Below are 16978 nucleotides of genomic sequence, written 5' to 3' on the forward strand. Positions count from 1 at the left end.
TTGGGCATTGGAAACACTGTATTGCGGTGGTTCCAGTCCTTCCTCTCTGGCAGGTACCAGAGGGTAGCACTGGGAGAGGAGGTTTCGGACCCGTGGCCACTTACTTGTGGGGTGCCACAGGGTTCCATCCTCTCCCCGATGCTATTTAACATCTATGTGAAGCCACTGGGGGCTATCATCAGGAGGTTTGGGGTGCAGTGTCATCAATATGCGGATGACACTCAGCTCTACCTCTCATTCAAATCTTCACCAAGGTTGGCCGTAGAATCCCTGTCCAAATGTCTGGAGACGGTGAGTGGCTGGATGGGGAGGAATAAGCTGAAGCTCAACCCTGACAAGACCGAGGTACTTTTGGTGGGAGACAAGAGGAAGCTGGGGGATGTTGACCTGGTGTTGAATGGGGTACAGCTACCCTTGAAAGACCAGGTCTGCAGCCTGGGGGTCATTTTGGACTCCCAGCTGTCCATGGAGGCTCAGGTGTCAGCTGTGAGCCGGACAGCGCTGTATCAACTCCATCTGATACGGCGGCTGCGCCCCTACCTTCCCGACCATCTGCTCCCATCGGTAGTACATGCCCTGGTCTCCTCTCGTTTAGACTACTGTAATGCGCTCTATGTGGGGTTACCCTTGAAGATGGTTCGGAAACTGCAGCTGGTACAGAACGCGGCGGCTCGCCTGATTAAAGGCAGCCGCCGGCGAGATCACATCACTCCAGTGCTGAAGGAGTTGCACTGGTTACCAGTTGTTTTCCGGGCCAAATTCAAGGTGTTGGTTTTGACCTTTAAAACCCTATATGGTTCCGGCCCAGCCTATCTTAAGGAGCGCCTCCAGCAACACCAGACAGGCCGCTTAACAAGATCAGCCTCGGATGGCCTTCTCTCTGTCCCATCAGCCAGGACAGCTAGACTGGTGGGGACGAGGGAGAGGGCCTTCTCTGTGGTGGCCCTCACTCTGTGGAACTCCCTCCCTAGGGAACTCCGTCATGCCCCCTCTTTAATGAGCTTCCGTCGTGCATTAAAAACATGGTTGTTCAGGCAGGCATTTGGGGTGGGTTAGGGTATTTTTTTTAAAAAAATTAATGGTAAAATTTTACTGTTTTAAATTGTTTATGGTGGGTTGTACATCGCCCAGAGTGGCTGGGTGACCAGTCAGATGGGCGATTAATAAATTTAATAAATAAATAATAAATAAATAATTACAAGGAGGTAAGTGAATAAGTCTGCAATAAGCAGGTAAGTCTGGAAGAACAATAATTGCCACTCTCTTCTTTGTTTTGCTTAATGAAGTCCTTTGCCTAGATAATTAGCATCTCTACGCCAGCCTAAAATCCCGCATTTAAAATGGGGCTTTCTGCTTCAGTTTTAAATGCAGGATCATGACGGACTCCCTTTACACTCGCTTTCCCTGCACGCACACACTTTCCCCCCTCCTTTTCCTCCTTATCTGAGTCTTCCATATATTTCATTATAAAATTGCTAGATGGAGCCATGGTCTAGTTCCTCTTATTGTGGATTTTCCTTTTTTTTACAAAGGAACTAAAGCAGAACTCAAGAGTGGTAATTTCATAGCTCATTATCTCCGATCTTTTAAAAAATGGAATAAAGGTCCTTTAGTTCAGGAGATGCCCTGGAGGTTCACAACACCATCTAAAGGACCTGCAAACTTCAGTGAGTACTATCCAGTCTCAATAGCTGGATAAAAGTTTCATGTGAAGAAGCCCAATGACTTGGCTTTTTGGCTGTACCCTGCGGAACCAACTTTTCTCAAGAAGAAAGAGAAGAACAGCTGTGCAAACTGGCCTTTTCTGCCTCCCAAAAATAATCCATCAGCAGAAGTTAGCTGGGATCTGGTTGTTAGTGATCCTCAAATAAATAACACCGCAGCCTATGCAGTAGATTCCACCAATGAGCATCCTTTGCCTGGCACTTCTGCTTGAAGCAAATATGGATGTGGATAACTTGATGCAGGGGAGAGGACCAGGCCAAGAGAAAACTGTGAAATTATTCTGATTCCTGTGGTATGTCCTTTGGTTGGAATCAGTGATCATTTGTCTGTAATTGTTGAAAAACATTTCAGAAGAGAGGTGAAATTGACAAGGGCTTGCTGCTGCAGATGTGAGGAACAGAGGAAGAAATCTTGTTAATTTCATCCTCTGCTCTTCGATCCCTTGCACATAATTTTCAGAGCGTAAGCAAGAGGTTGTGCATCCAATCATTGGTCTTTTTCGCTGACCCTTATGCTCAAGATTTGGCACATTCAACTGCTAATACGTTTTTTCTCTCCTTTGGGAGCATGAGGAAGTGCCATCAGTCCCTGAGGAAATATGTCAAATAAAGGTTTGTTTGTTTTTAATGACACATACTTTATTGAGTAAAAATTAATGTATTGCATAACACACAACATTAAAGTGGCTTGATCGCAAAATGATTACAACATAACAGGGTGGCTGGCTGCAAGATCACAGTAGTGGCTGATCCTACTGCTATTCCACTGGCAAAGCTCCAACAGAAATAAACATCCTCAAGGGATGATGGGATACGCTGACAATAAACAGAAACAGGCCAAAAATAAATAAGGTTCATCGCAAAAAGAAGAGGGAACAGCATAATCTAAGTGGATCACACAACTATAAATGCACGATGTCAGAAGACTCCACACACACAGTACTAATCACAATGCAGGTGAATGTGTGTTGGGCCTCACTGTAACTAACTGTGGCAGGGGAAGTCCTGATATTTAAGTGTAAGAATCTCCAAAATGCCTTGGGCCAAAATATCTGACATTGGCCTTAATGTCTGAAGACACTTTGTAACTACAGTACTGAAATCTGATGGCAACATCAAGCCAGATTATAATTTTCTGAGTTTCATTTTTTCTTGTCAGAAACCAGATTTATTTTAGATCAGTTTATTACCCTTCTTATTACTTCAAAATGAATAATCAAAAAATAATTGTAAAACACTCCATTACTCAATTTAAAGACCAACATCGATCACCAAGTACATCATAAACTTCATTTATTTGAAAACATCTGCAGCCATCTATATTATTCCAAATAATCCAATTACCTCTTCCCATGATTTACAGTTAGAATTTTTGTCATTAAACTTAAGGATTTTCAAAAGAGTGATAGAGATGTCACATTGAAAAGTTGCATGAAAAGATTGTGCAGGAGATGAATAATGGTTTAAACACCACTGTATCTGACAGTCTGGTGAAGCATTTTATAGCATACTTCTTAGACTACTTGGAGCAATATTCAGATTCCTTCAGCCATTGCGTCTGGGGATACTGTGGGCACTGATGCGGGGCACTGATGCAGCACTAGCAAAAGCAATCTCTAGCGCAATGTCACTAGCATATGCTGGCGCCATGGGCACTCTGGACTATGGCCTCTCTGGCATCTTGTACATCTGCACTGAGAAGTCTGAACTTGTCTGGGACCTACTTCAAGGGCCTCTTGAGAGATTCTTACTAGTGCTTTGTGTGGATGGGTTATTTTTCTTGTTAAGATCCTGTTTACTGGAGACCTCCTCCAGCTTGCTCCTATGCTCTCTGCTCCAGTTTTGGCTGGTGGCTCCTATGTCAGTGGGGTGATGAATCTGCTCTGGGTTTCAGTCAGAACCAGTCAGAACTCTAAAGGGGCTAGCCAAGGCACTGAACCTTATCTCCAAAATGGGTTCAGCACCTTGGATAGCTCCTTTAGAGTTCTGACTGGTTCTGACTGAAACCCAGAGCAGATTCATTGCTCCACTGACATAGGAGCCACCAGCTTGCACTGCTCTTCTCTCTATTCTGATTTTCAACTGTTTCAGAATGCCTTGCCAGTTCTATTGCAGTATGAAGGGTTAAGTCTCTATGAGAGTCCTTTGTCCAGAATGCCTATCACCACTATGTCTCTGATGTGCTCTTCCTTTTTCTCACCAAAATCAGTTTTCTGCCATTTCATACAGCAGGCATCCCCAACATGGTGCCCACAAAGCTCTCCACTCTCTGACCTCTTAAAAAAAAAAAACAACCTTGCAAAACATTAGCCTTCTTTATCTCCCTTTCTAGCCTCTAGCCTCACTATTTTCCCCCACCACCTTCCTCTTTGCCTTGCTGTTTCTCTCACTCCCAGCCTCTAGCCTTGCTCTTTCTCTACCCCTTTGCCTTGCTGTTTTCCCCTCCCCATCTCTAGATTCAATATTTCTCACCCACCTCTTTACCTTGCTGTTTCTCCCCCCACTCAGCCTCTAGCCTTGCTCTTTCTCTCCCCTCTGCCCCTTTGCCTTGCTATTTCCCCCTCCCTCCCAGCCTTTAGCCTCACTATTTCTCTCCCCCTCTCCAGCTCACTTTTGACTAGCCAGGCCCCCATGGCAGTCATTATGCGACTAGCCACATCCTCCATGGGAGCCATTTTGTGGTGGCACCCACAGCAGTTTCTCAAATTCCCAAATGTGCCCGCAGGTCCAAAATGTTTGGGGACCCCTGCCATACAGGCTTCTCACCGATTCCACTGACTCCCCGGGGCTCTGAACTTTCTGGTGGAAACAGGCCCTCTCCTAAACTACGTTATGCTTGGGAATAAAATGCTCATCAAATCTGGCCAGCACCTCTGCATAGCCATCCTTATGATTCTCCCCAGTCAAGGTAAAGGATCTGAAGATATGGTCAGTTTCCTTTCCCATAGCACAGATGAGAACTAACCTGCACTTCTCCAGTATCCTTGTGGAGCGGAAACAAGCAAATCTTTGCTTCCATCCTGGCCATTCTGAAGGTCTGCTGAAGCTTCCTGGGGCTGCAATCAGTGCCAGGAGAGCAATTCTTCAAAGGGTTAAAGCTTAGACCTCTGACACCATGTCAGGTTAGTTCAGAGAAGAAGCCAGGCAAAGATGGATGCCTAAGTGAACAACAACTTTATCGCCAAGAACAATATAGAACAGCAGCATAATAGCCGACAGCGTCAGTTTGGACACGGTGCCACCTATAGTTAGAACAGCAATACAACAGCTAAACTTCCCATTGTGCCCGGAAAACCCGTCGTGTGCCAGCTTACGCCACTGGCGTTGCACTAGAGGGCATCGTGCCAGTGCTGCATCAATGGCGTAAGCAGAGTGGCAGCACTAAATACTGCTCTGTGGGTTTTCTTGCTGACTTTAATTATTGCCAGATGTGGGGAAGAAAAAAAGGCACTATTTAAGGGTAAAGGTGTCCCCGACCAGTCATGTCCGACTCTAGGGTGTGGTGCTCATCCCCGTTTCTAAGCCGAAGAGCCAGCGCTGTCCGAAGACGCTTCCGTGGTCATGTGGCCGGCATGACTGAACACCGAGGTGCATGGAATGCTGTTACCTTTCCCGCCGAGGCGGTACCTATTTATCTACTTGCAATTTCTTGCTTTCGAACTGCTAGGTTGGCAGAAGCTGGGACTGAAGATGGGAGCTCACTCCGTCACGCAGCACTTGGGTCTCGAACTGCTGACCTGCCGACCTGCTGCACTGGATTATAGGTTCCAGTGCTATACATCTGATATGGCAGAAAAAGCAGTAGGAAATGTGGCATTTCTATGTTTACTTAGACAGTGGTGTAGTGGTAAATTTTGAAGTGCAGGGGCTAAGCATGACAACACCCCTAACTACACCCCCGAAGAGAATCCATAGTCATGCCTCGTGATAGATACATACACACATAGTGGTTGGATCCAGACTTAGTCATCCTTAGGGTAGTCTCATTGAAATTAATGGGACTTACGATAGTCATGGCTCACTTAAGTCCCACTGATTTCAGTGTATGACTAAGTCTAGATCCAACCGTGTGTGTGTGTGTGTGTGTGTGTGTAGAATCTGCTGCTTTTCTATTATTTATACTCAGTGGAGTTAATCCTCTGATTAAAAGCTCCATCAGAAACACACATCCAAAACAAACAACCACTACAATCTCAGAATTATATTTATTGGGCATGACTGCAATCCTATATGTAGAAAGCTCCATTGAACTCAGTGGTGCTTACTTCTAACTGTATAGGTTCAGCTTGTAAATCACAACACACTTGAAATGAAATGCAACATTTAACTTCTAATTAAAATGTAAACAAACCAAAAGCCAAGCTACAACTATTTCAAATAAAACGAACACAGAAAATTTGTCTAAATTGAGTATATCACGCACTTTACAATAATCCTTCTGAACTATCCTCTCAACAAGAGTGTGAGAAAAGGATTTACTATTCCCAGTGGATACATAGGAAGATGAGGCCAGGAGAGAGGGACCCAGCCATCCTATGTCTGGGAATCCTCCAGCTTGGAGGACCACCCCTGGTCCATTGGCAATAGCTCCTCTGCATCTAAGCCATCCCCAGCTCAAGAGGGGAGGAGGAAACAGAGAGAAAGTACTGTGGAATCTGCAGATGTGGGGAGTGATTCTCATACCACTCATTGCAGTCAGTGGGAGGGAAAATACTTTCACCAGGTGTGTCCTGGTATAGATGATTGTGAACATGTCTGTGCAACAAAGGGTGGTGGTCAGGAACTGGTATAGATGTACTCATCCCCTGTGATGCCATGCCATGCCCTCTTCCCTTCACACTGGTATTTGTTTGGCTGAGCCTGGGAGACTTTCAGCCAATGGAGCCTTCTGCCAGTGGTCTGGAGGGGGAAGTCTGATAGTGGAAATCTTTTCCTGCTGTCATAGCCCCTGCTCAGCTGGCAGAGCAGCAGTTCTGTCACTTCCAAAGGCTGCTCAGCTAGTGGATGGATCTCAGGGACAGGATAGCATCCTAAGACCGCAAGGGAGTGAAGAACTAGTTGGGATTTGAATCAGTTCTTTACACTTTCTCCACACAAGTGGCTCTATAATACTTTTATTTAGCTACTATGGAGAACCAACATTTCAGACAAAGTTGATTGTAATTGCTTATTAGTACCTTTTTCCTATTTAAAATATTGGTTTATTTTGTAAAATGAGATGCAGTGCTAAAGAAGATCCATGAGATACCTTATTTAATTAGCCAAAGCATAATTAATAATATTCCAGCTACCAAATCAAAAGAACAGCTGTAATCATTCATTTTCTGCATATGCTGGCAATACATTATTACTGATGGCATTAGAATCTTATTTTATCATATATAAGTGGTTAATTAATTCATGAACCATAAAATGCATGAAGTCCACTATCCCTGACAATAAGTAATAAATGCTCAAAGGCTTTCAAGGTAGTGCAGTCAGTGGAGTGGAGGGCTCTTAAACTTTTTTTTTTTTTCCTACAGAGTAAGCTTTCCCATGAGTCTGTTTGCATTATGATCAGCATTATGCTTTTACGAACCTCCTCCCCAAACCCTTTTCCATTTGCTGCCTTGTATCGTTCTCATGGCAGCTGGCCATGATGGTTCATTTGGGAAAAACAGTGCTAAGGTGCTTGATATACATGGAGCTTGTAATGAGATTTTAGCAGATGGATGGAAGGAAGGAAGGAAGTCAGCTTGAAGAGCCATATGGCTGGCCACCTCTCCGGTGATCTGCTGCGATTACTCTGTGGACCCCCATTGATCTGTGGATCATTACTGGAGAACTGCTCAGCTAAATGGTTTTCTTACTGATTTAGATTAGTTCTGTGTGATGATTCCATGGAGAGGGTTAAAAAAGGTAACCCTTTTCCCAGTCTTGCTTTAAATGAGAGATAATATATGTTGCGGGCTCCTATGTTCTATTCAGCGATGTACTTCTACCAGCTTCCTCTCCTTAAAACATTATGCCTGGCTCCCTTTTCATTACTGAGGATTTTGTCACTGCGAAGTGCAAAAGGAAATGGATTTTTCACAAAATCTGGGTTAATAGATAATAGAGAGCCTGCTGGCCAAAGCTAATAGAGAACTCCCTGTAGATCAATGACACAGCTCTTGCTTTTGACTGAAGATCCTGGATTTGAGTGCCAGTAGCAACCTCTCTTGCTAATTAATTGCGCAAGTACTGCAGAGTGTAAGGGGATGTCTGAAGGCTTCAGTACTCTGGTAACTGTTGATAAGCCTATAGCAGTTACAAAGCCAAAGCTACTTATTTGACTATCTTGGGGGGGAGGCTACAAGGAAAAATAACACTTCCTATGTTATGCTTGTACCTCTGCTGTCCTTCAAATCATGTGCTTTAAATCACAGTCACAAGCTTTAATTACAGCATGCATACTCAGATGTAGGTCCTACTAAGATCAATGGGTCATACTCCTTAGTAAGTATGTTTAGGATTGCAGCTTTAAGGTGCAACACCCTAGCATTAACAGATGTAATGGGACTAAAAACCCATTATCTCAATTCAGGCCACAGGTGCTCTTGCAGAAAAGTTGACTCATCAAAATCATTAGTGTTTTGGTTCCTAGACCACTTGACACTCAGCAGTTGCTCAGGAAAGACACACCAACATGATTAGGGAATAAGAACATATGGTTACCAATTTTATCTTTAATAATGCCTTCAACCAATTTACCCGGAACAGACATTAAGCTAACCAGCCTGTAATTTTTCCCAGATCCACCCTGGATCCCTTTTGGAAAATTGGCGTTACATTGGCCATCTTCCAGTCCCCTGGTATAGAGGCTGATCTTAGGGACATGTTGCATATTTTGGTGAGAAGATCAGCAATTTCATATTTGAGTTCTTAGAGAACTCTAGAATAGATACCATTGGGGCCCAGTGATTTACTTGCTTTCAATTTATCAATAATGTTGAGAACTTCATCTTTTGTCACCACTATTTGCCTCAGTTCCTCAGGCTCCCTTCCTGAAAACATAAGCTTTTTTCATGTCACATCTCTGAATTTCAAGGTCCATATTAGTGTAATACCTTTATTAGGCCAACCAAAAGGTCACAAAAATGTACAAGCTTTTGAGATCTCCAGATCTCTTCATCAGATGTTACAAAAAGTGGAGGTGGGGAAAATATGGAACAAATAAAAATGGAACAAAGGGCATTTAGTGCAGGAGGGTCATGGCAGGGTGACGGCATAACGTAAAGAGCCCGCAAGCTTCCATGAAGGATAAAAGCTCCATGTGAAGGAGCCCTAAGACCACTGGGAGCAAGAAAGGGTAAAATGTTTGATCCCCCATTTTTGAAAATCTAAAATCCAGTTGTTACTCAGAGGCATCTCCATCCTGGGTGCGGCACATAGGTTTCTTTATTGGTGGGACACAGGAAGAAAATAAACAGTCTTTATATTAACAAAGCTGGAGATAATTTTAGACTCAGTACTAGGTAACAACAACAACAACAATGCCAATGGAAGCAAAATTAGGTATGTTTACCTAGTATTTGGAGGGGAGGAACCCTCAGAGAATAAAGTCCCAGATTCAGCTGATATAAAATCTTCCTCCTCCAGTGAAAGGTCCTACAACAGAACAGCTAAATTTGGTATTCTCCAAATCATCAAAAGTACCAAAGTCCATATTAGTGTAATGCCTTTATTAGGCCAAAAGGTCACAAAAATGTGAAAGCTTTTAAGATCTGCAGATCTTTCATCGGGCAAGATGTTGCAAAAAGCAGGGGTGGGGCAGTGATAAATTTGTTATATGTTATAAATTTCCTGTTTGTTCCTGTTACATAGTTTGAAAATAAAATAAAAATAAAACACACAGACACACCCAAACATGTGTTATAGAATTGAACTTTTTAATGAGTTGTAATTTAGTGGTTTCGCTCTGGAGTCTCCCTTTATATTCCTTCATTCAGGAATGTCCACTTTAAGGTCAGTAAGAAAATGTCCTAGGAGGTTGAAATACCTGAGTGTGTGTTTTTTAAACTATGCCAAATATACAGATACTTACTCAAGACCAATATGATTTTGTTCTAGTCTGGAGCTGAATTCTGTACTCATAGAGATAAGCCCAGCCTATGTCTTTATCCAGTGTAGATGGCAAGCAGAATGTGATGGCCAAATTCCCTTCCATCTATGCTAAGCTTAGCTACCTCAGATCAATGATACTTGTTGAGATCCCCCTCTCAAAATACTAAAACCCGGGGTCATCCCATGAAGCTGATTGGTGGGAGATTCAAGTACTTCTTCACACAGCGCATAGTTAAACTATGGAATTCGCTACCACAGGATGTAGTGATGGACACCAATTTGGATGGCTTTAAAAAGTGGTTGGACAAATTCCTGGAGGAAAAGGCTATCAATGGCTGCTAGTCTTGATGGCTAAGTGCTACCTCCAGTACCAGAGGCAGTGAGCCTATGTGCACCCGATGCTGAGGAACGTGGGTGGGAGGGTGCTGATGCACTCATGTCCTGTTTGTGGATTCCTGGCTGACAGCTGATTGGCCACTGTGTGAACAGAATGCTGGACTAGATGGACCCTTGATCTGGTCCAGCATGGCTCTCCTTATGTTCTTATGAGAGGACTTAAAGAAAAAAAAAGTTTTTGTAGTTGTCTGATTTTGCCAATAGAGGGTGCTCTGGCCCCACACTTTTGGGCACCACATGGTGATATGGGCCAATATGAACTTGAGCACACTCTGGGAGAGAGCGCAGGACAGGAAGGCCTGGTGTGCTATGGTCCATGGGGTCACGAAGAGTCAGACACGACTGAACGACTGAACGACAACAACACATGGGCCAATATACCCACTCCATCCTAACTGATTTTCCCGAAACCTGAAGCTGGTGTGTTTGTAATTCACCTGGCCAGGAGAGAAACTACGGCTTATATAGATGGTCTCCAGTCAGATACAGATTTATAATTCATACCTAATTGTTCTGGGCATCAAGAATTAATGTATGGGTGATGTTCCCTGGAGCACCTCATGGGCCAGGCAACACATATTTGGTACCAAAGAATATAGGTACTTTCTCATAATGAAGCAGATCACAAACATCCCTACACAGAGGTTATAATTACTAACACTATAATAGAACTAGTGGCTAGCATATTCATAACAAAAATAAAATTTATGTTCCTCTCATCCTGATAGTTAATATCAAAATTTAATATTTACCTAAATAGCAGGCATGGTTGACAGTTGGCATAAATATGTTTGACAGGCTTCTCATTCTCCCAGGATCTCTCTGTTCAATGAGGTCGAAAGATTAGTATTTATAACACTCTACCAATAATTAGTTCAAGTCCTTATCTTAAACAAACATCTGTGCAGTTCAACTCAAACAGGAGCTGGAGACATAGACCTTGGTTCACACATAATGCTAATCCATGGTTGTTGTGAACTGCCTAGAGAGCCTCTGCTGTTGGGCAGTATATAACTGTAATAAATAAGTATTTAACCCATGGTTAATGCATGGTTTGTTGCCCTATCTATGGTTTGTCTGGCAGATGATCTAACAAACCATGGTTTGTTTTCTCAGTCCCCGAGGTGTTCGTTTTTCTCCACCTTCACCCACTCCCTTTCTGTACCCCAGATGCCTTTGCAGTGCTACAGTACTTCATATTGAGTGGCTGGTTTAATTAACCACTCTTGCCTGCTGCCTCTGTAGACTGACAAAACAACTCAGAACAACCCATGATTCTGGGTTCACATACAATGACAACCCATGGTTTAAACAACCCAGTATTCATTACCCAATAACACATAATGGGTTCTCTTTCTGGGTTTTCGTGGTTAACATCCCATGGTTTGTTAATGAGGCTGAGTTCATACATCACAACAACCCAGAATTCAACAACACATGGGTTAAATAACCCTTGGGCTAGCATTATACAAGCTAGGTCCTAGTCAAATATCCTTCACCTACTTTCTTAATGCAGCCAGGCTTTCAGCTAACTTCAGAAGCACCCTTGTGAATGTCCATCTCCTCCTGAATTAAGGAGCTTTTCATTTCCAAAAATTAACTTAACCCACCTGTAGCAAGCTCCCTTTCCCTGTTCCAAGAACATATTGTGCACTCAAAGCTACGTTATAGCTTATACAGTATGGAATGAATCACTCCTATAACATACAATAAATTCTTGTCAACCTTACACATTGCAGGCATATTTCATCACAATGCTTTTCTGAAATCATTGGTAGGGCTGAAGGAATCATTCAGCTTTACAGAAATATATTGTGGTTTATTTCTCTTTATTTCTACAGAGCTTGGCATTTATTCTTAAATGTTTGGCAATTTCTTCCAACTGCCCATACAAAAATTGACTGAAAATGAAGAGTTAGCCAATAACAACAACAACAACAACAACAATTGTCAGCTAAAGAAAGCAGTAGCTAAACCATTGTTTGAGTTGCTGTTCAGAATACACTATTAATATTATGGTTATGTTGATGATTTGTTTTCTGTTCACCTGAGTGCAATATGGCCCTATAGTGACCCTAATTAGTGGTCTTGATAAAAGAAACACCACAGAAGAACCAAGTTTCTCTCTCTGTCTCTCTCTCAAAATCATTGTCATTTCCCAGCATTCTCTCACTTTGACACACCGTTTGAGTTCTAGGAGATAAAGTACATGAGATTCACTCTGGGACACAGCTGAAGAAGGGTAGAACCTGATTCATACTCCAGACCCTGGTGGCTGTTAAATTAACTGGCCTGTCTAGAACATCATCTATTGTCACTACTATTTGGCTCAGTTCCTCAGGCTCCCCAACTACATTACAAAAAAGATGGCTGCCCCTTTGCTAAATTATTTCCATACAATGTCCCTGTGAGGGATGGCATGTTCTTACATACCATCACTAACAGGCATTTCCAGACCCATTCTCAAGCAGATATAGCCTGCACTAAGTAACAAAGGGCACAAAACTATTGGGTTGCCGCCCGTGCAACAGAAGCTTCTAAGCTCAATATGATAGGAATTTGTTCCAGTTTTCTTTTTCTTATCAGTGGAGTTCAAGTTCTTAAATCGGGAGGGGGGATCTCCAGGAGCAAATGGCCAGTTCACACAATCACCGGTTGGAAATCCTATAAATGTGGTGGGGGGTCATGACCATAATATGTGATATGAATGTATGCATGACATGTATATCCTTCTGTGCATATGCTTGACCCTACATGGGACAGAAATTTGCTTTAGGTCACAGGTTAACTTGCATGTGATGCAGTGTAAAGCACAGCCTAACTGTGTGGTGGGTTAGGCTCCCATTATCATGCTTTTTGACTTTCACTGATGATTAGATGAATGGTGGAAATAATTTAAATAAAATGCAAGGGAGGAATTAAGAGTCATCTGTAAATCATATTCACTCTCATTTGGAGTACACCCTTTGTGTAAAAAGAAAATATATATATATATACTGAAGTTAAAATGGAGCTAACAGTTCCAGACTTCAAGAGCTCAACTTGGCTGAAATGCTGCAACAAACAGTTCAGCGATATGAAGGGAAAATTTCCGTGTAAGCAATTTAAAAAGCGAGGAAAAAACCCCACTAAGTGTAGGTGGAAGCTTCTGCAGTCTGCTGGGGGGTGGGGGGAGAAAGGAGGAAAGAAACTGCATTTCTGTTAGTCACTCTTAATGAAATTGAACTATTTATAGTGCAGTGGCAATGGATTAGTTGCTGCTGGTAGTTAAGGAAGCACCTTACAACATAATTAATGCAGTTCAGAAAAAGATTTAAAGAAAGGGGTGAAAGGCCTGCTTTGCAGAGGCAAAAGCAAAGACGTTGTATTAATTTACACAGGAAATGTTCATATGGGTGGTTTAAAATGGATTTTTACAGTATATTAGGTTTAGCAGACCAAAGACTTCATTATAAATCAGGGCTATAGCAAAGACAAGGTGATCTTGTGCAAAGATGTCCCACTCCTGAGGGTGCGAGAGGTGCAGGCAAAAAAAAGGCCTTCTTTTCCAACTCCAAACCAAGGTTTCTTTCTGCCATAACCTGCTGTTCCCATCATTTTGCTGCATTTCATCTACCTTGGATGGGATAGCCTTTTTCTTTCTGCCATTTGTAGGCACCCAGATCTGTCTTCCTGCTGATGTTTTAAGGTCTGTCTTGCTGTAATTTACTGGAGATGCTGACATATAGCCAGCCTGGGACATGCGGGCATTTTAGCACATGCGGCATATTAGATAGTAGGGTGTGCATTGAAGAAAAGATTCTGGCTGAATCTACACATAGCAGTTTTGCCATTATCATACTGCAATGATAACTATTGGTGCACATGACACCTATGGGCACCAATAGTTATCACTGCAGTATGATAATGGTATAACTGTTATGTGTAGATTCAGCCCCTGTTTGGACCCCAGTTTGGCAATTCAGAAAGCAGCCTGATTTGGCTTCGACTGCTTTGGAGGGCACTCACTTAGATTTGGGTCCAAGGCAGAAACTCAGTTCAGAAAATGCAAAGGTTCTGCCTCCCCGTTGTGCACCACTGGAAAATCTATAGACAGCGATAACTTTTTTGCATTTTGACAGAACTGAATGAAATTCACAGGCATGGAAACTCCTTTTGAGGGGATAAATACGACCAAATTCCAAACCAATGATTGTAGGATTTTTTTGTGCAAGAATCCTTTACATTTTGATTTTTTTTTAAAAGAGGGGGGGACTGCCTATAACTGAAGGAATTGAATGAAATATGCAGATATCGTTGCCTCCTCCAGAAAGGATGGAACCAGACAAATTTCAGATATATAGGTACAAGGCTTTGTGCAAGACGAGCCCTTACAATTTGGGTGGTGTGTTTTTTTTAAAGGATTTGTTTATCCTTCTGTGTTTTCTCTGTGGAAAATATGTATGAAACGGATATACATTACAGAGGTGCCATAGGTAAGAACCCTGAAAAATTTCAGAAGGTTATGTGCAGGGAGTTATGATGGATAAAACATAGTTTGAGTCTCTTTTATTTTTAGCTCAGTTGGCATCAAAGTCTCCGAAAGTGCACTGTAAAGCTGAGACGACGGGTGGATGTGGGCATGTGGCAGAGGCAGAAGCACTTGAACTTCCGGCATTTTCCAAGCAAGCACTAGATGCTAAACCTTGTCAGTCCTGCCTAGCATGGAACTTATATGCACCTTCAGCAGCAAACAGAGCAAGGTCACAAAGGCTGCACTTGACCGGAGGGCTACCCATGGAGACCACCACGTTTCCTGACTGAATGGCTCCACTTGTTCCAGAGACAGCCAGTGTGGTGCAGTGGTTAAAATGTTGGGCCGGGACCGCAGTGGTCCAGGTTCTAGTCCCCACTTGGCCATGAAGCTGACTGGGTGACTTTGGGTCAGTCACTGACTCTCTCAGCCTAACCTACCTCACAGGGTTGCTGTGAGGATAAAAAGGAGAGGAGGAGGACCACATAAATCACCTTGGGTTCCTTGCAAGAGGGAAAAAGGCGGGATATAAATAAAAAATATAACTATTTTATTTAGGTATTTATTCATTAGTAATACTTATATACTGCTTAATATAATACACTCTCTAAGCAGTTGGGATATAAATATTAAAAATCACATTTAAAATACACTATTAAAACAATTCCAGCCACAATAACAATATAAAACAATAGAAGGAACAGTAAGATGGAGAAGCATATGATTAATTGCAATTAATTACAAGCCAAAGAAAGCCTGAGTGAACAAGTGCGTTTTTAAGAGGCGGTTGACACATACCATATTTTCTGCCTGCCAAACTGCTTAGTTAGGAGAGGGTTTTCTAGAGGGTGGGTACCACCACCAAGAAGGTCTGCATTCAAGATATTACGTGGCAACATTCTATTGGTCACAGAACAACCAGCAAGGCCTCCTCTGAAGATCTTAAAGATCAGCTGGGTATATATAGGGGAAGGCAGTCTGCTAGATATCCTGGTCCCAAGTTGTTTAGGGCTTTGTATGTTAACAACACAACCTTGAACATGGATCAGTAGCTAATAGACAGCCAGTGCAGTTATTTTAAAACCATGTTATGTGAGCTTAGCTAGATGTCCCAGTGAGCACTCTAGGTGCTGCAGTCTGCACTAGCTGCAGCTTCCGAACTAGGTTCAAGGGCAGCCCCATATAGAGCACTTTACAGTAGTCTAATCATGAGGTTACCAGTGCATGGATCACTGTGGCTAAGCTGTCCCTGTCCCAGAACTGGCATAGTTGATGCAGCAACCAAAGTTGGTAATGGGCACTCCGGCCCACTGAAGTGACCTGAGCCTCCAGTGATCAAGATGGATCCAGGAGCACCCCAAAACTACATACCTGCTCCTTCAGAGGGAGTGGAATCCCATCCAGAACAGGCAATCAGACCAATTCCTGCCCCACAGTCACTTTACCACTCCCCACAGACTGCCTGAGTGACACGGGATCCCCAGCATCGAGAAACTCAGCCAATGTTTGAAGGACCCTGCCTGCAATCTCTGCTATGTCAAGGTCCAGAAGCATTCTGGGAAAATGGAAGAGGTGGTGGCTGCAGCCACCTGGCCCAGCATTTCCCAGGACAGAGCTGAGGGAGTACCAGGTGGCTGGAGCTGCGCTGCTACTCCTTCCAGTACTGCCATCTGCTCCTGCTGTTGCCCACCACTATCCAACCCTGTCTGCCACCACCCATCCTGGCCACTGCCCCTGGTAAGCTCATTTGGGGTGGGGTGCCAGGGTACCACTCTAGGGGGTGTTCCATAGGCTAAACACAAGATATGGTTAACTTGGACTGAAATCCAAAGGAGTGAATAGATTCCATGTCAATATATTAGGAGGGCGTTTGGTCAGCACTTACCCCGCCCCACCCCGCAAATGCCTCAGGTTCATATGCTCTTGTTTTAGCTTTTCTATTGTTTCCTTTTGAAAGCTGTTACATTCCTACAAGCTGCTTTTTAAAGCCAAGAGAACTTTAAAAAGTTCTCTGGGATTTGAGGGAAAGTAATGATCTGAAAGGCAACTCCCATCAGAATTCCGAAGCATGCACTTCTGGATCAGTTCTCCTGGGTAGGATCCACACTAGGGCAATTTACCCAATTTGTGCTGTCCCACAATCAGCTGAAAGCACAACTGTAATTGTGGTTCCATATGGCATTTAATATAAGGCTACCTCTTATAATTCCCATCCCCATGCAGAGAGAAAATTGCCACGTTACAGCAACAGCCTAGTAAT

At 43.1% G+C, this 16978-nt stretch overlaps 1 protein-coding gene across 1 annotated transcript in view; it reads right to left on the minus strand.

Annotated features, from left to right (window-relative positions):
- Positions 1-2350: 2350 nt before the first annotated feature.
- The window catches only part of LOC146359256 (uncharacterized), a 118628-nt gene continuing 104000 nt past the window's right edge, over positions 2351-16978 (minus strand). The window contains exons 3-5 of the mRNA XM_084826935.1: positions 10958-11027; positions 9271-9353; positions 2351-2540 (exon numbers count right to left, since the gene is read on the minus strand). Coding sequence (XP_084683061.1) covers positions 9316-9353; positions 10958-11027 — 108 coding nt within the window. The 3' untranslated portion in view covers positions 2351-2540; positions 9271-9315. The remainder of the gene's footprint in view (positions 2541-9270; positions 9354-10957; positions 11028-16978) is intronic.

Source organism: Heloderma suspectum, chromosome 1 (assembly GCF_057233095.1).
Source record: "Heloderma suspectum isolate Gila_16-S chromosome 1, 16-S_ref, whole genome shotgun sequence".
NCBI classification, from domain to species: domain Eukaryota; kingdom Metazoa; phylum Chordata; class Lepidosauria; order Squamata; family Helodermatidae; genus Heloderma; species Heloderma suspectum.